This window comes from Suillus subaureus (assembly GCF_016647635.1).
Source record: "Suillus subaureus strain MN1 chromosome Unknown BJ212scaffold_34, whole genome shotgun sequence".
Lineage (NCBI taxonomy): Eukaryota > Fungi > Basidiomycota > Agaricomycetes > Boletales > Suillaceae > Suillus > Suillus subaureus.
Window position 1 is genome coordinate 344,875 of NW_024538590.1, and position 19,489 is coordinate 364,363.

Consider the following 19,489-nt stretch of genomic DNA (forward strand, 5'->3'; position numbering starts at 1 on the left):
TTTTGAGGCATCTTCCACATAATTTGCCCTTAATGATCCCTTGATGGTGATATAAACAATTGTCAATTTCCATGGCATCTCCACACATAGAGTCAAGCATTTCAACCCCACCCCCCCTTGTCCCAACACCTACAATTAATTTGTGGGAGAAATGATGAAACCAAAAACCTGCATTTCACTTCAGCACTTCTGTGCTAGTGCTAACATGTGGCCATTGAGACTGAGTTGCATAGCTGGGAATAGGGGCGTACTGTAGAGTTACAACCAGTAGCTTTGCACCCTTTCAGGTGTGACCATGTCACACTTAGCTTCGCAGCTTCATAGGCCCTTGTGATGTGTGACCTATCCAAGTTAGCTTTGCCCTGGCAGCTGCAATCCATGTGAGTTTGGCCTTTTCTCAGCATGTCTATCAATTTTGACCCTTCAGAATGAATCTTGTGTCTAACTGTCCATAGCAATTTTTGGTTTTTTTGTTGGTGATTTTTCCTGTTTTACCTGCATGTCACAAAATAGCTTCGCTCCCCGAAATTTAGTGTGACCGTCACATCAAATAGGTTCGATTCGCTGTGGGGTGGGACACGTGACGAAGTTACGGTCGTAACTCTACAGTACTGTGCATAGGGTGGTCAACGTTGTTGTTGTATATTATTTGGCAACAGCTTCCATTCCCAACAAGCCTAAACATACTCTAAAGAAATTACGACAAATCAGCATGTTTAATAACTCAATCGTAATTATGCTACGATCCCTTACTGGCCGTGATGTCGAAATCTTGTCAGCGACTCCTAATTGTAATCTAGATCCGCATACAGCCATTAGCTGTACATCACTCTCCTCAACTTCTCGTCGCCTGTGCACGAACTCATTATCGGGTGCGCCATATAGATAGCAAGCAGACATTCCAGAGGCAATTACTTGTCCGCTCACATCAACTTGAACACCTGCCTTTACGTCGAGATCCTTTGTTCGGAAGGGCGATGCAGCAGGTTCTCATGGAGATTCAGAGCTCGATGTGCTGTTGGACCCAGCGCTCGCCAATGTGACAACGAGCAATCTCCCCAATTTTCGCTGTCCAAATCAACCTCAATCTCACAGCAGGCGAACATGAGGGCCGTCACTAAGAGTTCAACAGACCCTTTGACGGACGAGATATAAGGTAGCAGTTATATCCAGTACTACAGACAGCAAGTGGGTGGTGTGGAGCCTCGAGGACTGGGTTATTAAAGGCAGGTTTCGTAGCAATTTGGATGCCTGGTGGAGTTGTATATGTCACTTTTCGTTTAGTCGCTGACTCCGCGTTCCGGAAGGGCTGTAGGTGATGTATTCGCATATGACGCGCATGCGCCGCAAGGGGGAGCGAGGCCCAAAGACAGGTTTATGGCGGAGTGAGAGTGTTTGCTAGAACACAATGTCACTGACTATTCACAATATTCTGGAATGACTTACTTTACGGTATCATCAAACCTCAAGTCATCCTCATCCAATTGTGTGGTGCAACCCGATGTGTGCGAGTTCCTTGTCTGTTCGACCCAAGGGAGGCTGCACATATCGCGCTTCACATACAAGTACACATGGACTTGGGCAGGCAAAGTGGGTCGATCTTATCAAGGTTCCCTAAAAGTTCCTGCTAATGACCAGCAGCAGTAGTACATTGTTTGTCGTATTTGATTCCGAACTCGGTGACGTGAGTGTGATTTGCTCGATGTCGGGTTTCAGTCAGATGCACAGGTTTGCCTTCATTCGTCTTTCAGATTTTGATCTGGGCTGGCAAGTCCTCAGAATGTTATGTTACAGCAGAAAGAAGCAGTGTATTGAAGCGTGCCGCCAGTCTAGATTGGAATTTTATGTCTGGCGTAAAAGACTCACTTCAACCTCCAGCTTCCGTCACCGTTTCTCCATCCTTATACCATGTCTGCTACCATGCTTCCCCACTTCTCTTTTTCCTTTCTTCTCCTGACCACAGGCGCGTTAGGCTTTCCCATGTATGACATGGCACCCCCGATGTACGTGCATGATCCCTTTGGAACGTTCAACCACACGTAGGACTGGCACAGCTCGACCGCCGTAGTTGAAATCAACATTCCAATCTTTAATCCGCAGGTCGCGGTGAGTTTTTGTCGTATGCAATCTTCTGCAAGACCAACTCGTACACTCAGAGGGCTGAGTTAAAAGCCATCAAACTAAAATACATGAATGCGCAAGATGTTATAGCTGGCAAGAACCTCGTGGTGCTACCAGATGCACTTTCAGACCCCAGGCTCGATGCGCTATCAGACGCAGCGCTCACTGATGCGACGAGCAACCTCTCCGGTTTTGCGTTGTCCGAATCAACCCCAGCATCACATCAGGCCAACGTGAGCTTTTTGGCGATGAATGCCGCCGCTCAGAGTGCGACGGACCCCCTGACGGACGAGATAGTTGGGAACATCGATCTCCAGTACTACGGTCCAGTTGGGTTTGGAAACGAGACACATCCACAACAGCTCTCAGTGATTATAGACACGGGCTCTGCAGACCTCTGGGTCCCTGTGGGTTGTGGCGATTGCGTGAACCCGCAATATGAAGCCAATGCGAGTTCAACGTACACGGATACTGGGAATCCGTTCAATGTGACTTACGTGCGTTTCTCTCCCACTATCTCGGTGCAGGCTTGATGTTGCTCAGGGATCCGGCAATGTAGGAGGCACCCTCGCGCATGATACGATCAGTATTGGTAGTCTGGAGATCGATAAGCAATACTTCGGTGCCGTTACTCACGTGTCGAGTGACTTCAATGAGGATCCAATCTCCGGCCTCATCGGGCTTGGTTTCAGCTCTATCGCGACGTCAGGGGAACCGACATTCTTTGAGAACCTGATCATGCAGGATAAGGTCTCGGCACCATTCTTCTCTGTATATTTGACAAGAGGAAAGGCAAGCTGGGTCGATTGGTATGTTGTGCTTTAGCTTTGATATGATCGTAATTGAAATGATATTTTAGATAACCCTGGGAGGTTACGATATGTCAAAGGCAGTGGGACCTTTGACATGGGTCCCAGTTATTTCCAAGGTTGCTCCTTCTACGTCTTTATGCCTCCTGTCTAACTGATTCTTATCGACAGACCTACTGGACAGTACAATTCAACGGAGCTGTTGTTGAAGGGAAAAACGTAACTGGTGACCTCTATGCGGTAAGGTTCCACCTGTCAGCCGCATCTCCACTCAGTGCCACCTCGTTTCCTCTGCATAGGTAATTGACACAGGTACTACTTTGATATATGTCCCGCAGGCGGTGGCATCCTCGATCTACGCCAATGTCAGTCTTTCGCTCTTTGCTTCTCCCATCAACCTTGCTGACGGGTCGTAGATCCCTGGGGCTGGCCCCGCAGCAAACTACGACTCCAATTTCTTCTCCTTTCCATGCAACTCGAACCCCACGATTTCATTCTTGCTTGGCGGGCACGACCTCGGCCTTAACATGCAGGACTTCAATCTCGGACAAGATGGAGACGGGTCAAAGTAAGTCAATGTGTCTTCATATAATACATGCTGCTTGAGCGAGCACAGTAACTGCATCGGTGGAATCGTCGGGATGGACGATGCATTCATGGAAGGATTTGCTATCATCGGTAAGTTGTTTGGGTACCTGGTTCACTCTGTGTTGATGTCGTGTGCTGCAGGGGATGAGTTTCTGAAATCATGTGAGTACTGTCTTGTTTGCACGAGTTTGAACTGGATTGTCGTTGTCCAGGGTATTCGGTGTTTGACTATTCCCATGGAGCGCGGGTGGGTTTCGCGCCGAGTGTTAATAATGCGCAGTAGGATTTTTGGAATTCCTGATACCCGAATGGACACTAGCGTGTCTAAGTTTGGGGGAGATGGTCTGCCTGAGTAGATGATATTGTCACTATGGTGGTCATTATTAATTACTTCGACGGACCTCGGCTTATGTATCAAATTATACAGTCTGGACGTGAAGAGCTATAGTTCAAAGCATTTGTTCCACAGCTGATGTGAGCCACAACAAGGAGGTAATGCCATTCTGTCAACATCTAATGGTCTCTAAAGCGACAGAGAAACAGCATTAACTTTACTTGGTCAGGCTGACTTCAGATTACATCAAAATTACACAATATGGACGTTAAGAGGTATGGTGTGTTATGCAAGAGGCGATGGCAGGTGACCAGTGCGATTCTGCAGACGTCATCAAGTAGTCAAAAAGTGGCCCCATGGATGAAAAATAATGCCAGCCTCCCTGGGAAGGAAGTTTATACTCTGCTCACAGGGGTGATTACTCACCTCGAACCCCTGAAAGAAGCTGATTGATATCAGTTTCACCTACTTAACGTCATCAAGGTAGAATGAGGTGCACCGAAAGTTACAATGCCGTCGCAGTTCCCAATATTGACCGCTATGCGAAGAAAACTGGACCATTGAGCAGATTCAGAGCTATATATGTATATGCTCTCGGTATCCCTTCTCAGAGACCGATCAAAGCTTGCTTAGTTAGTGAAGTTGGGAGTGATTACCGTCAAGTCCACTCAGTAATCACATCTCCATTTCCCCTTGCTAGCACCGGAGTTACGGCGCGAGCTGTTACGGACATGAACTACAAAGGAGCGATGATCATCCCAACATACTGCAGTTGAAGCGGTCAGAGCGGCAACGTTGACACTGAGGAGTGGATTTGCGGTGTGGTGAGTAGACGAGTGTCTACACGTGTTGGTGGTCAAGATCCGCGAGAGGCTGCCACATACGTTCACATGATGCTGTGGTTTGGGTGCACCATACGAGGCTGTTCCATATGCTGTGTCGACACGAGGCCAAGTGGCATAACATCAGAAATAAACATTGGACGTCGAAGAAGAGCAAAAGCCGGTCAGTGATGCGTATGATGGCATCGTTTTGTTTATAACCGCAGTAGACAGAGAGGGTGTGACGCGTGACCTCACTCGAAAGCGATAGAGTATATATGGAAATCTCGATTATCTGTCCCTCCACCTCAACAACCACAACTGACTTTCGATGCAGCCAGATTCTGCGTCCGTTCAGGATAACGTTCCTTCTTATAATGCTACCAGACCTGTTCCAGTTCCTATATCCTCACAAAGACCAGCACCACGTCCCCCACCCCATTCGGGTGCTGGTGCTCCCCGTAACACTTTAAGCGGTCTACTCTCAAACAAAGCTGGAGATGCCCCAATACCCCCTTCATTGCAGGCAAAAATGATGGCGGTGTGTATTTTATTTTGCATCTTTGATTTCACCCAAAATTTTCATTCCTGTGTCTGACCTATTTGTTCAGATGCTGAATCGCGGATTAACTGCGTCACCCGGTTCGGCTCCTCTCCCCTCTGATCCCGCAGCACAGGCGCAGCAACATGCTTCCATAAACGAATCGAGCCATCCTATTCTTCAATCTTCTCACCCATATCCTACTTCGCTAGGCTCGTCATCGGCTACTACACGCCCTCGCGGACGTGGTGGCGGTGTTCCTGCTGCGGGCAGACGCAATAAGCCAGGTTTGAAATTATCCGACATAAACCCCGAAACAGGAGGCGGTGCCATCGGTGCAGGGCTTGGAGCAGGGCGTCCATCGCTGGCCGAAGCCAGGAGAGGACCCTCATCATTTGATACTCCTTTTTCAAATTTCAACAAGATCGTGTGCGTATCTCTCTTTCTCTCTTCTCCCGCTATCACGAATCAAAGCCAACTTCTTCCCTCTTTTAGTGATCCTTCTGGACGCCTCAACTTCGCTGGGAAAGCAGTTCTCCATGCTGAGGGTGTCGATTTTTCCAATGGATCATCTTATGCTATAAATATGGATCAGCTCGTTCTCGAGCAAGAACTCGGCCGTGGTAACTATGGCACAGTCAAGAAGGTTCTCCATCGACCGACAAAGGTCGAAATGGCTATGAAGGTTCAACCCCTGACACGTTTTTGATCCCCTTATCTAAACATTCCTTCCAGGAAATTCGTCTCGAGTTAGACTCCACTAGACTTAATGGAATACTAATGGAGTTGGACATCCTACACCGCGCCGTAAGCTCATACATTGTCGACTTCTATGGTGCCTTCTTCGTGGAATCGTGCGTGTACTACTGCATGGAGCACATGGATGGTGGTTCGCTCGCCTCTTTGTGTTGCTTTCCGAATGGCAATGTTTCTCTACCGCCAAGTTTATCTACCAGTCCGGGCTCTGTATGGACGTCTAGCCCTCCACCACTTGCCGATGAGCACCTCTGCCGCATCGCTTCATCCATGACGCATGGACTAGAATTCCTCAAAACTGAACTTGGGGTCATGCACCGGGATGTCAAACCTACGAACGTCCTTGTGAATTGCAAGGGCGAAGTGAAGCTTTGCGATTTCGGTGTTAGCGGACAGCTGGAGAAGAGCATCGCGAAGACGAATGTCGGTTGTCAGAGTTACATGGCTGTAGGTTCTTACTTCCGACTAGCACTGAACTCTATTGATCGTGTGCTTCCGCAGCCCGAGAGAATTAAGGGTTCTTCACCATCTGGATCTAATATGGAACATGCCTTCACTTCATACACGGTCAGTGCAGATGTATGGTCCCTGGGCCTGTCGATCGTTGAAATTGCACGAGGAAGGTGTGCCCTAGTTGGTTATATTTTTAGTATAGAACTGACCAATCAATAGATACCCATACCCTCCGGAAACTTACGAGAATGTATTTGCGCAACTAAGTGCCATAGTGGACGGCGAAGCACCTGGACTACCAGAAGACGAAGAAATCGCAGACGAAGAAGTCGATGTTTATACTGGGTCTTATAGCGCATCACCAGGACAGTCTAGCTTCATGCGCAAGGGGAAGCGAAGATGGTCTCCAGAGGCGCGTGACTGGGTTCGACGGTGCCTCATCAAGAATGCAGATGAGCGAGCCACTTACAAGGAGTTGCTTGCACACCCATGGATGCAGACTGACGGACATCGAGGTGTTGATATGGTGAGTTGGGTAGCAAAGGCGATCGAATGGCGGGATCGGGGAGGGCGATAAGCAAGTATTGCGCATTCGCAGTGGCTGTTATGACATGCACCCCTATCTGCATTTTTTTTCGTTGTGCATGACCTTCTCTCCGCATAGATACTCGACGCATACCGCCATCGCTTTACCCAACATTCTCTTTGCTTACATGTATTATCGCTCACACTCGCGCATTGACGCTGGTCGTTGATATACCCTAATCTCCTTTGCTATGTTGACATTGTCCATTATTTCCTTGTTCTCTTGGGATTGCAGTAGACCATAGTGGGCCATTATATTGTTGTTTCGCGGGCATGTAGCTTTAGTTTTGACTTGCAATTAATGAAGCCGGTTGTTTGGTCTTGTTAGCATCTAAAGGTGTCACGTCGCTAGCTCTTTCAAGAACTTTTGAGTATTTGTGTTTTAGATCATCGGCTCGAGCCGAGGTGTTCAATCTTTCAAGCTGTCGTCACTCCACCAAGGTGATTGCTTGTCTAGTAACGGGTTGTCCGATCGTACTCACAGAAGTCCGCAGTCATCCTCAGCTTCGTGCTGTTTCTTCGCGCAGCGTACTCTTTTTCCCGCGGTGCACTTTTTCGCCAGTCCAAACATCCGTTCTCTACCATGATTCATGTCAAATGGGACCGGGAGACCCTGCATTTTCCAGTGCCTCCTCCGGAGACCAAACTGGGAAAACTAAGAGCAGACCTAGCAGAATATACCCACCTCCCTCTCGGATCCTTCAAGCTCATCCACGCTGGAGCTGTGATGAAGGATGATTCCGCGCCACGTATGTAGAGCCATTGTATTTTCAGCCTGATGCCTCAACTCAATATTTCTCAGTAACAGCTTATAAAATACGCGAGAACTCTACTATTGCGCTGATCGGCGGTCATTCACTTCCATCAGCGTCAACGCCTGCACCGTCATCCAGACCACAACCAAAGTGAAAGAGCCCCCAACAGAACAAAGCACCATCACTGCTATCCGAACCGAGCTCGATCGTGTACGGACAACGCTGGTACCAGACGTTAACGCGTTAGTCGGCGCCCTTGCTCCATCTGTAGCCACAACCGTGACATCCCACACGTCTGCTCCAACACCCGCATCAGGAAGTGTACCAACGCAGTCATTTAACTCCACTCCTCATCCTACGTCATCGAAACCCACTTCATCAGATCACACGCGTTTATCGGAACTTTTGCTGCAGTCGTTGTTGCGTCTTGATGCTATGCATCTGGCGGGATCGGATTGGCCTGAGGCTCGAGCGGAGCGGAAAGCTGCTGTTCGTGAGGTTCAGGGAGTGCTTGACCGGTTGGATGAGGCTTGGTCGGCGCGGTGAGTGTGTTGAGTTGGCCTGGGATGTATGGATGGGCTAGCAGGATCACTTTTAGTACTAGATGATATGTCTTGGACTCCGGATGGTACATTCCTTAATATGCGGCGGGACTTTTGATTTTTATCCTCAGGGTTCCATGCCTTGTTGGCCTATGCAAATCATACCGTGCTTCACTTCGTATTCAACCGAAAGAGTCCAAAACCGACTTCAACTAACCTGAATTGTTACAGGCTGCGACTGGCCAACAACACTGTATAGTCTCTGAATATGGATTTACAATTTCGATCTGGAACTTGCTTCACGTTGCGAATAGAATATGCCACTTATTGCACAGCTCTGCTCTTTGCTCGCACAGACATCGAGGTGAAAGGGGTTCAGAACTATCGCTGCCTCAGCCGTATGATGTTCACCGGCGACTCTAACCTGGCCGTCCATCAATAGATAGCAAGGCTATGTTAGAAATGCACGCACCTTTGTAAGTCCCTACGCTTCAAATAAAACGAGGCAAGACCGCAAACCCTTCAAACACCACCAGCTGGCTTATGAGCCAAGTGTGAAGATGAATATTGCAGAAAGCCTGAAATACACGATCAAGTCTGTCATCCCACGGCTTCGGAGCTCGTGAGAGATGGACGGCCCAGCTTTGGCAGGCGTGCTTGAGAGCGCCGGAAGCTGATCGACTTTGTTCGTGTGCTTGGTTTGCGAAATTTATAAGAGATTCCATGGCATGGACGATCTCCATGTCCGATTGAAGATAAAAATCGTGTCGTGCTGATTTGAAGACGCGCTGACCCGGATTTCAGGAGCACCGAGAACATCAACAAATTCGACAAGCTACTGGAAGTAAAGGCGATTCTGGGACAATGATACACTCATTGATTACTCCCGATGTGCTTGGAAATTCTTCTATTATCAGCCGGGAGGAAGTCTCAGGATTAGACTGTCATGCTGACCATGGGCGTCTGCAGTCAGTCTCTCCACGAGATGATAGTAGTAATGTCCTCCCCAGAAAAATTCACTGGGATCTCGCACACCAATAGGCACATCTCTTCATTCTGCATGGTTCTAAATATATGCAATTCTGAGCGACTGGTGAGCAGAATGTGTCACGGGAAGGTCAGGCTCCCGAAGAGCCTGTGCAAGGGTTCAATGAACTCGGTTTCGGATGCGCATTCATCAAGGGCATCGACAACAAATGACAAAGGTGGAGACCCGCGCAATCTGAGTCGAAGATTCCAGAGAAATTGGAGAAAAAGAGCCTCCATCTAGTCGCAGAGCCGTGTCTGGGTCTAGCAGAGCGGGATTGTCGCGGATAGTCCTGTTCACATCCTTCCGGATGCTGAGAAATTTGCTAGCAAGCTGGTAGACCAGCGTGACAAAGAAATATCCAGTTTGGTGTGCTTGCGCGAGAAAAGAAAAGTTCCTGCGAGCTGCTTTTCGACATTCGTCCCCTCCGTCACTTTAGGCCTTTCATTCTTTCAGATACAATAAACGCAACAACAGACTTTCCGACGTCCAATAGTGTATAGATGTGGTTGAGAAGGTCCACCCAGGTCTCTTGCAAACATTTCAGATAGGGCTGATATTCAGGGGAGTTAGAATCAACACCCTTGACAACGACCCGGGAGAGCTTGGCCCAAATTCTTTCAAACGATGGAAGGGCTGTTAATGAGGTCAGAGAACGAAAGAGGAACAAGATATGGGAATACTGACGTTGATCGCCACTCATTCAGGAAGGTTGTGATATAAATTGTAGGGTTCGAGGGCGGTTAGAATGCATCTGGGCAGTCCTTTTCTCGTAAGATGTGATTCAAAGCTTGACTTACAAGGTAAAGCTGAGGTAAGTTGTGAAATTCAGCTATGAAAAGCTCGCTGGGTGGTGGTGAAATACAGTTGAAGGACAAGCGGGCACTCATCTGGTTGCAAAAATTCCCATGTGTATTCTTGCATACCAGGGGTCCAGGAGGACACCAGACCATAGTAAGTGTGGACATCAACGATTGCTAGCTCGCATGGTCCACTGCACAGCCAGACAGACGTTGGTTCGTGTGCTGGATGCAGCACATAACCTCGTACCATATCAACCCTATCGGAACTCCTACACTATCTCCTGATGAACAAGTAAATGGTCCAGTGTTACTGCACTCGAGGAATTCAATTACTAGGGCCAATGGTTGGACGATCAACCATTTTTCCAGACAAATTCCTCGTAGACGGCTACAACATGCCATAATGCTCCTTTGATGAAATCGCCTGAGAATCTTTTGGACCAATCCCAAGAGGACATGAGTGCAGAGCAGCAGGAAAGCAAGGCCAAGTGAAAAATTTGCATGATTATCAAATGTCATTACTTCCGCAAACAACTCTAAGACGGCTTCAAATTGGGGCGCTACCTGTCAATTTGGCATGCGTTATAAGGAGCCGCCATCAACACGCAAGGGCCCCAATCCTTTTCTCCTTCTCGGTTTGTCTTTGGCTTCATTCGGCGTCTTCTTCTACATCGTCAAACGTCGAGAGACAGCTTATCCGGCATCGAAGCAGCCTAGACAACACGACAACCCTCTTATTCCTCCCCGACACCGAGATCAGTAACTTCAAACCAAATCAATCCAACATGGCAGAATCCACGATGTCGCCCGTTTTTGATGCCCAGAAGGTCACCGTCATTTATGTCCTGGGTGGGCCTGGAGCTGGCAAGTTCCCACTCAGAAACCAACCGTTGCGCATACGTTGGTCTGATAAGCGTCATAGGGAAAGGCACGCAATGTAGCAAGCTCGTTGACGCGTTTGGCTTTTGCCATCTATCTGGTTAGACCTTGTCACCTCTTTATCAGGACTGATGCGAATATGGGACCCAGCTGGAGACCTTCTACGCGAAGAACAAAACCGAGAAGGATCTCAGTATGGTGAAATGATCCGAACATATATTCGGGAGGGTAATATCGTCCCATCTCATGTCACCATGAAGCTTCTTGAGAATGCTATGGCCGGAGAGATGAAGAAAAAGACTGGAGATGGGTGGGTGGATGGCAAGGGTCGATTCTTGATCGATGGCTTCCCTCGGAAGTTGGATCAGGCTATTGGATTCGATGAAACGGTGCGACAGAATGTTGCTCACTTCACCATGCCACGATACTGATTTCAGGTTCCAGGTATGTCTCGCTTCATTGGTCATCTTCTTCAACACATCGGAAGATGTGATGCTTCAACGCCTGCTGGAGCGCGCAAAAACCAGCGGACGTGAAGACGACAACGTCGAAACTATTAGAAAGCGTTTTCGTACGTGATACCTACTCTTGTTTTTCCTCAACTTACAACGAGATCAGGCACGTATAATGAGCAAACTATGCCCGTGATAGAACATTACAGGGCACTGAACAAGGTTGCAGAGGTGAGCAAAGGTTTATATTTATTTTCCTCTGTGCTCAGTCCTAGACGTTTAGATCGATAGCACGGCAGCAGTCGAGGAAGTCTATCATGTGGCGCGTGCTACTGTTACCAAACTCTTTTCTTGAGTTATACCCAGAATACCTCCTTAGATATTGAAATCCGGACACTTTTTGTCTTCAACTTCAAGTGCTGTTGGGATATCGCTCTCAAGTAAACTCAGTAACATAATGTACCACTACCGGGGGTAGAATTGATGCTAAATGCACTTGGTTTGTTTCACAGCTAGCACGTTGGTTACAGTCATTCGTGTTCTGGGGTACTACCGGGCTCTCGATCACGAACCACATGCTACTACCTTTTTTAAAAAAGAAAATGCAGTTTATTGTCTTCTCAGGATCTACTACGCCTTTCCACTTCGATGCACCGATGATGACGACGTTGGAGGAGAATCGTTGGTGTTGTCTCCTATGCTTGCTCAATGTTGTGCCACCTGGTGGTACACGACACCAAGCTTAACTCGCACTTGCGTACTCGAGCATACCTCACGGCAGACTCAAGACCCACTGTCAACCAACTCACGACAGGTACCTAACTAGGTGCTGACCTGGCTTGACTGACTTTCAAGGGCATGGGAACCGGCAGAACTGCGGAGTCTGCATTGAGGACGCAGGGTCGGTGGAAAAAAATTGGGCTATCCCTTCTTATCCTTGTATATTTCCTCAGCAAGTCCACTTCAACTGCAGTACTTGACACCATTAACCTCCAGTAAAATGGCACGGGCAGGGCGGCTTGTTACTAGTACCAGACGGACCAGAAAAAATAACTCCCTCGTTCGGACGTTCAAAGACCATGAAGACGTGGTAGTCGCAGTCGCAGTCTTCCCGGATGGACGACGTATGGTGACGGGCTCGTATGACAAGATGCTTCGTTTGTGGGACTTGACAGAAGGCGTTTTGTTGAAGAAGTTGGAGGGGCATACCGGCAGAGTGGGGGGGCTGGCAGTATCACGAGATGGCCAATTCATCGCGAGTAGCTGCATTAATGGAGAGTTGATCATCTGGCACGGAGACGATGGAACTCGTAGCCGGACCTTGAACGCTCACTCGATGGCTTTGCTCAGTTTGGATTCTTCTCCAGACAACACAATACTGGCAACTGGTTCATATAATGAAACGACGGAGCTCTGGAGGATAGAAAATTGGCAACCTCTGGGATACCCGATCACTTACTCTGTGGCTCCATCCACCAAATCAGTTATATACTGGATTCGCTATTCGCCGTCCGGCGAACATCTTGCCATCGCAACAAAGAATAATATCCAGATATGGAATCCCAGCACGAAGCAATGCGTCGTAGCTTTTAGGGCTCACGCAGCAGTGGAAGGTGCCCTCAACAGCACACTCCAATGGACGCCAGATGGGAGACGCCTTCTCTCAGCAGGCTCAGACCTTGATCCCAATATATTGGAGTGGGATGCACACACCTGGCAACAAGTTGGCGATCCCTGGAAGGGGCACACTGCCCGCATCAGCGACATTGCCATTGACACCACTGGCACTCTTGTCGCCTCTTCATCTGTTGACAAAGACGTCCGCCTTTGGAAGCTTTTGGATCAGCAGACTATTGCCATATTCAAGCACTCTGACAGAGTACTTTGTGTCACCTTCACCCTCGATAGCATGCACGTCCTCAGTGGGGGCGACGATGCTAAGATCTCAGAGTGGGCAGTACCTCGGGACGCTTTGCCGGGAGACGAACAGGAGCTACAGCAGGTAAGTTCATGTTTATTTACCTGTCCCCCGCTATTTCATCTCACATCTTTTCCAAGGCTCGAGACTATGAACTAAACGTACGTGTTCACCCTTGGCTCGTGTAACAAAATTTGAGTGTGTATCGTGATCGCGTAGATTCTCACTATACACACGGCAGTTCGTGGTGCATGTCTCGAGGGGAAATTGCTTGCCGCTGAGCAGCTCCTCACACAAGAGATCGATGATGATCCTATCAAGCACATACCCTATGCCAATCGTTCTTTTGTCATGTCGCGACAACTTGATTGGGAATCCGCGCTTCGTGATGCAAATCAGGTGAGATACACTCACCCATGATGACCCTCAAGTAGGCTAACTTGATCATGACTTAGTCTATCATCATCAAGCCCTCGTTGACAGGCTATATCTCCAAGGGCATTGCCCTCTGCGGGAAAAGGCAGTTTCAGGAGGCAACCACAGCGTTTGATACTGCGTTTACGTTTACGAAGAAAGATTCATCTTTGAATCACCTACTCTTTTTGATCAAAGCAGGTCACATCCTTCTTACACAATCTACGCTTCCTTACATCTTTCAGGTCATTGCGCTATTCAATGCAGATGAACACGATCAAGCGGTACAACGCATCGGGGAGCTATCTTCTACTCCCCATAATGATCCTATTCCTTCTCGTATTGTTGAAGTGAGTATTGTACCTCAATCAGTACCAGGCTCGGCTACTGACACTATCTTTCTGTGCTCCGCACATCAGGCATATCTACATGTCGAACTGGGCAGGATTGCTTTGCGAGATAGCAAAATTACCGATTTTCACGCACGCGATATAGCTAGTGCTGTTGACCACTTCACTACCGCCGTCAACGCTAGCTCTTTCTTTTTTGGATTACCAATTCATACCAAATACGAGGTATTTATCGAGGTGTGTTAATACAATTTAACCGAGAATCACTTTCATCCTCAACTTCGTTGTTTGCAGCTCTTCGGGTGGGATCTAAAGTCCTTGTGGGAAACCGCGAATGAGCAACAGTGTCGTGCACTCTTGCTGGCTGGCAGACACGGAGAAGCTTTCAAGTCATTCTATTACGTGATGGACGGGTGCGATGAGTCTACGAAAGCCAGCTTACGGACTTGGTTCACTGGTAAGTCTCAAATAATATCATCTGTGCTACTGTTCTTAACCGCCCCCAATCAGCACTCTAGTCGATATGAAGCATATTCTATGTTGCTAATACAGATGGAGCCATCGCCACGGACGATTGTCGGAAAACAGTATTTCGCACTCTTCTGCCTGCAGTAGAGCAGTCTGGCAATTCGATAGCCACTGGATAACGGAATGTTATGAACCTCGAGATCTTGGCGTCTCGCCTTCAGATCGATCATATGTCAGGTTGGCGCGCGCATTTGAATGAGACGCGTCAGTCACGTGCTTTTTATATGAACAAAAACACTTTCATAGGAAATTTAAGTTGTGTTATACCGACTTGCGTGACCTTTGGATTGATCAATTTCATCTCGCCCGAAAGTACGCGAGGACCTCCCAGAATTGTATGATAGGCAGCATTTATATCCTCAGTGTACCAGCCAGTCTCCAACAAGACATACTCAATGAACTTGTGAGAATTTGGAATTCATATCAACATTTCGGTGCGTTTCCTACTATCAGTAATGTACATCATTCTTCCCATAGACATACAGGGCATATAAGTTTTGTATACATGATGATATTAGCAAGGGTCTCAGGCAGGCGCATCCGCAGATCAACGTTTAACGCTGACCGTCTACAAGAACAGGTCAGACAAGATCAATGAGTAACAGGTCTAAACAGGTACTCACAAGCCTTGGTTTCGAACTTGCCAATACCGACGATGATGTTTTGAGGCTCCTGGGCCTTGCCAGAGAGGTAGTTCTCGATGATGCTCTTGGTACCGCTTGCATAACGAGCCTGAGCATCAAGGGTAGTACCAGAGTAATGGGGTACCATGCCGTTACCACCACCAAGGACGTTCTTAGCTGTACGCCAGACGTGGTCTTTGGGTGCAGGCTGGACGTTCCAAACATCACCGGCGTAACCTGTCGCCATCTTAGTTCAATGTGCAGATATTAGGTGTGGTGAGAGTCACGAACCGTTCAGGTGACCACTTGCAAGAGCAGCAGCTACGGCGTCCTTGTCACAGATAGCACCACGAGCGGTGTTGACGAGCCATGCACCCTTCTTGAAATGCTTGAGAAGCTCAGCATTGACGAGGCCAATTGTACCCTCGTGCAGAGGGCAGTTGACAGTGACGACGTCGCACTGCGAGACGAAGTCCTTGAGGTCCTCGACGCGACGAGCCTTAATGGCCTTACCAGCAGCTGTAATTACATGTGTCAAGCTGTATATAACCGAAAATAGTGTGGTACAAACCTTCAGGCAGGGGAGCATAGTCGTAGTAGAGGAGCTCCTTGCAGTCGAAGGGCATCAGACGCTGGAGAACACGGTAGCCGATACGACCAGCACCAATGGTGCCAACGACCTTGCCCTCGAGATCGAAGGCGTTGCGAGCAACATCAGAGACCATCCAGTCTCCACGCTCGATCATCTAAGGATGGCGAGTGATTAACAGAGGGAAGTGCGCGCCAGCGGGTGATCGTACCTCGTGTGCTGGAACAAAGTTCCTGACGAGGAGGAGGATAGACATCACAACGTGCTCAGCGACGGAGACGACATTGGATCCTGAGACTTCCAGGACCTGAATACCATTTTTGACGGCAGCGTTGAGGTCAATGTGGTCAGAGCCAACACCGGCGGTAACACAGAGCTTAAGCTTCTTGGCCTATCAGGAGTATGAATGAACCGTTCATATGGATGGCTCAACAATCATCCTACCTTCGCAACCAAGTCACCAGTGAGGTACCCGGGGTGGAATGGAGTCGTGATCAGGATCTCAGCCTAAGAAGGAAGATAAGTACACGTGGATATATATACACAGTAGTGGGGCTTGGACGTACATCGACGATGTGCTTCTGGAAGTCGCTATCGGCGCCCTCTTTTGAGTCCGAAACCTATACAAATGAATAGATTAGATGACTACGTAAGCATGCCAACAGAAACTTTGACACATACGATGTACTCGTGGCCTTGAGACTCAAGCCACTTGCGGATACCGAGCTATATGGAAAGCAAGCTTGAGCAAGTCCATCGCAGATAATCTAGAAGTACGAACCTGGTTCTCCACAGTACCAAGGAGACGGGGCTCGCTCGTAGCAGCATCACCGCCCTTGTAGAGGATAGCTAAGATCTAGAAGCGCAAGCGAGTTAGATCTTGTGATCGATGACAGGGAGATCATCATTACCTTCATGGGTGAGTTTCTGAGGACTGAAGGAAGATGTGTAATTGGGAGTGTGGGTGGAGAATGAGTCCTTGTGTCGACGAAAGTCCAGGATCTTTATAGGGGGAGTCCGGGGTGTAAGCGGTCCTACTGGAATCGGAAAATATGCATCAGCTGACAGTACAGTGTGGGCCTACCGTTCTCTGTACACATCATGGCCTTCCGGGTTTGGCCTCTGATGAAGATGCAAGCGATCCGTCAAATTGCCAGATTCCATCGGCGCCCAGATGGGGATCACGTGTGCCCACCCGGTCGCGTCCATGGACCAAAAATAAAACACTCATCAGCATCCATTGTATTGCGTTCCGGAGGGAGGCGCTCGCACGGTAGCCAGTTGGAAACTCATGCGCACGGGATCGGAAGAAATCGGTTTTCACTCATGTGACACTATGTAGTCCGAGTTCAACAACAGTATTAAATTAAGCAGTTTTGGGAGAGCCTGTGACGGTCCGAGCAGTCAGCCTCATCTCACGTTCAAACGGGACAGTCCTTACCTGACACACACTCAGATGGACCTTGTTCAGAAATTAGTACAAATAGCTTTAAGTTAGGCGGGCGTCGGAGCACTCCGCGAGAACAACTACCCCAGCACGGGAACTCCAGTTGTCTTTGTCATTTATGGTATGTGACATGCATACGAGAAAGGGAGGACGAATTCGTGAATTGGCCGTACGAGTAGACTCCGGTCTACTCCAGTAGGACAAGCAGAGACAAGCAGATACAGAATCTCAAGTTATTAACCATCATAATCAGACTTTTTGTCGGGCACACGCTCGTTTGGTTAAATTTGATATTTTGATGGGAACAACTGCTTAGTTCGATCGGGAGTGGTTTGGTGTGTGGACCAGCGAAAAATGAACTACACCGAGTTACCGAGGGGAGCCTGATGTATTAATAATTGCCGAAGATGCTATGCTATGAGTTGTTCCGTTAGCATGCTGTGGACCTTGTCAAGTGAACCCGATTACTCACTACAATAGAAATCGCTATCCTGAGCGTTCTGATGCGAGCACCTAATCATCATCCGTAGGATCAGAACGGTTTGATGGCATCAACTCAACCTCTTCTGGTGCAGTTCTGGTTGACGTAATCTGAGATTTGTGCTGTACGTTCTTTACGACCTCCCATTCCACCCGAATGAAGACCCACATCCATCGTCGCAAGACTTCCGCAACCTCAAGCCAGAGCATAAGGGTACTCCCTTCCGACTGTGAATGCAGATGACTTGATAGTTTAATCGACCATGTCATACGGAGTACGAGATTGAAGAACATAACAAGGGGGTATACCAGAAGTGGGTAGAGGAGCACTGGTCGAAGTCCATAAGGGTATGACTGGTGACGGTATATTGCGCCACCAAGAACTTGGTGGCTGGAAGAGGTGTGAGACTGTGAGACAATATGTGCGTCGGAAGATCCAGCAATAGAAGATGCTTTTGAATGGAGGGACGGGAGCACAAGGGGTCGCGGGTTACTTCGTGACTCCGCAGATCGCGGTTTCAAAAGGTTAAGACCCCAGTCGTTGGTTAGATCCCACCAGAAGGAATACAGCGAGTTCACAACCGCGGCTAAAAGCCTAAATAATTGACGTAGCATCACTCAAGGTCACCTGGCGACGGCAAATTTATGAACCTAACTCACCATAGGCGAAATAAAGGATGTTCACCGTGCCATGGCTCCCGCGTGACCAATTCACCCTTCACTTCTGCGAGCTCCAGTACCACAATTCTTTGAGCGGCAGAGAGGAATATCACCGGAAACGAGGATGCGTATTTGAGTGCATTCAAGAGGGGTCGCTTACTGGTGTTGGTAGGAGACCGGTGTTCGATTAAACACTGGCGGAAGCGAATGATATACGGTAGACTGACACCTATGAGTACAGAATTGCACACAGGGGAGTGGTATGTACCTCATGAGCGTTGGAAGTATCCACTGAGAGAGGCCATTGAGGGCTGGGGGAGACAAAAGACTTCCGCCTGGAAGTAACATACAAAAAGAAAGCCAGACGTCGCCAAGGACTTTTGCAAACGACGTGAACACGTCTGCGAAAACTACATCCGAAAAATACACTGGGCTATCCATTGAAGAGAAGAGACACCTTGCAGCGCTCCTGTTGGAAATTATTACAGCGCTATCATGAAAGGACGTAGATGATACTCTTACTGGAGGAACAAATCTCTCTCGCGTTTTTGGCACAACTCAAATGGGCATATGAGAGTTGTCAGCACGCCCAAGGAGCTCAGGGCAGGGATGTATTTGAAGGTATCCACCAGCATAGTGTTCGAGTGAGTGGCAAGTCTGAAGAAAGACCATCCAGCAAAACACCAAGTTGTATATCCTGCGAATAGACGATATACGGGCACATAAGGCACTCGCGGTGACGAAGATACTCGTGGAGACGAGGAGTTGGTAGGCAAAAAGGCACGACCAGAGTACAACTCTAGTGCTGACCCTGCATCAATCCCAAGTAGGTGCAATCCGTGAAGGTTGGTCGCCCATCCTAGTATGCCCAAGCCGATAAGAAATAGTACGCGAAACGGGAGGGGAAAGGAGGTAGAGAGCGGGACTGCATCACCCAAATCCATTCTATAGATTAGAGTTGCAAAGCATGGAATGAGCAGACGATACCGGCTGACACTAGCACTGCGGAGGTCA

The 19,489-nt window shown here is 48.4% G+C and overlaps 8 protein-coding genes across 8 annotated transcripts; 5 read left to right on the forward strand and 3 right to left on the reverse strand.

The window, feature by feature from the left end:
- Positions 1-2,369: 2,369 nt before the first annotated feature.
- Positions 2,370-3,801, forward strand: BJ212DRAFT_1279588 (aspartic peptidase domain-containing protein; the record flags this gene model as incomplete). The annotated part of the gene is made up of 9 exons (XM_041331505.1): positions 2,370-2,618; positions 2,665-2,922; positions 2,981-3,049; positions 3,102-3,170; positions 3,230-3,295; positions 3,347-3,498; positions 3,547-3,608; positions 3,660-3,680; positions 3,731-3,801. 9 exons carry the CDS (start codon positions 2,370-2,372, stop codon positions 3,799-3,801), a joined length of 1,017 nt encoding a protein of 338 aa, XP_041189223.1.
- Positions 3,802-4,904: 1,103 nt separating this feature from the next.
- On the forward strand, positions 4,905-7,341 carry BJ212DRAFT_1379853 (kinase-like domain-containing protein). Its single transcript, XM_041336615.1, has 5 exons — positions 4,905-5,643; positions 5,710-5,899; positions 5,950-6,417; positions 6,472-6,593; positions 6,643-7,341. Exons 1-5 carry the CDS (start codon positions 5,285-5,287, stop codon positions 6,998-7,000), a joined length of 1,497 nt encoding a protein of 498 aa, XP_041189224.1. The 5' UTR covers positions 4,905-5,284; the 3' UTR covers positions 7,001-7,341.
- Positions 7,342-7,591: 250 nt separating this feature from the next.
- On the forward strand, positions 7,592-8,309 carry BJ212DRAFT_1448800 (uncharacterized protein; the record flags this gene model as incomplete). Its single annotated transcript, XM_041338595.1, has 3 exons — positions 7,592-7,757; positions 7,811-7,913; positions 7,940-8,309. 3 exons carry the CDS (start codon positions 7,592-7,594, stop codon positions 8,307-8,309), a joined length of 639 nt encoding a protein of 212 aa, XP_041189225.1.
- A 1,453-nt stretch (positions 8,310-9,762) lies between these two features.
- BJ212DRAFT_1279739 (uncharacterized protein) lies at positions 9,763-10,035 on the reverse strand (the record flags this gene model as incomplete). Its single annotated transcript, XM_041331518.1, has 1 exon — positions 9,763-10,035. One exon carries the CDS (start codon positions 10,033-10,035, stop codon positions 9,763-9,765), a length of 273 nt encoding a protein of 90 aa, XP_041189226.1.
- Positions 10,036-10,712: 677 nt separating this feature from the next.
- On the forward strand, positions 10,713-10,898 carry BJ212DRAFT_1279503 (uncharacterized protein; the record flags this gene model as incomplete). The annotated part of the gene is made up of 1 exon (XM_041331498.1): positions 10,713-10,898. The coding sequence occupies one exon, from the start codon at positions 10,713-10,715 to the stop codon at positions 10,896-10,898; it is 186 nt and encodes a 61-aa protein (XP_041189227.1).
- Positions 10,899-10,920: 22 nt separating this feature from the next.
- On the forward strand, positions 10,921-11,821 carry BJ212DRAFT_1279642 (UMP-CMP kinase; the record flags this gene model as incomplete). Its single annotated transcript, XM_041331510.1, has 6 exons — positions 10,921-11,003; positions 11,050-11,114; positions 11,165-11,403; positions 11,459-11,585; positions 11,633-11,697; positions 11,750-11,821. 6 exons carry the CDS (start codon positions 10,921-10,923, stop codon positions 11,819-11,821), a joined length of 651 nt encoding a protein of 216 aa, XP_041189228.1.
- A 3,262-nt stretch (positions 11,822-15,083) lies between these two features.
- On the reverse strand, positions 15,084-16,614 carry BJ212DRAFT_1379875 (D-isomer specific 2-hydroxyacid dehydrogenase). The gene is made up of 7 exons (XM_041336616.1): positions 16,570-16,614; positions 16,455-16,508; positions 16,333-16,395; positions 16,100-16,279; positions 15,871-16,045; positions 15,591-15,818; positions 15,084-15,536 (listed from the first exon to the last, which is right to left on the reverse strand). The coding sequence occupies exons 4-7, from the start codon at positions 16,142-16,144 to the stop codon at positions 15,268-15,270; spliced, it is 717 nt and encodes a 238-aa protein (XP_041189229.1). The 5' UTR covers positions 16,145-16,279; positions 16,333-16,395; positions 16,455-16,508; positions 16,570-16,614; the 3' UTR covers positions 15,084-15,267.
- Positions 16,615-17,848: 1,234 nt separating this feature from the next.
- BJ212DRAFT_1484517 (EXS family-domain-containing protein) lies at positions 17,849-19,419 on the reverse strand (the record flags this gene model as incomplete). The annotated part of the gene is made up of 4 exons (XM_041340810.1): positions 17,849-18,410; positions 18,476-18,697; positions 18,744-18,944; positions 18,998-19,419. The coding sequence occupies 4 exons, from the start codon at positions 19,417-19,419 to the stop codon at positions 17,849-17,851; spliced, it is 1,407 nt and encodes a 468-aa protein (XP_041189230.1).
- Between the last annotated feature and the right edge of the window lie 70 nt (positions 19,420-19,489).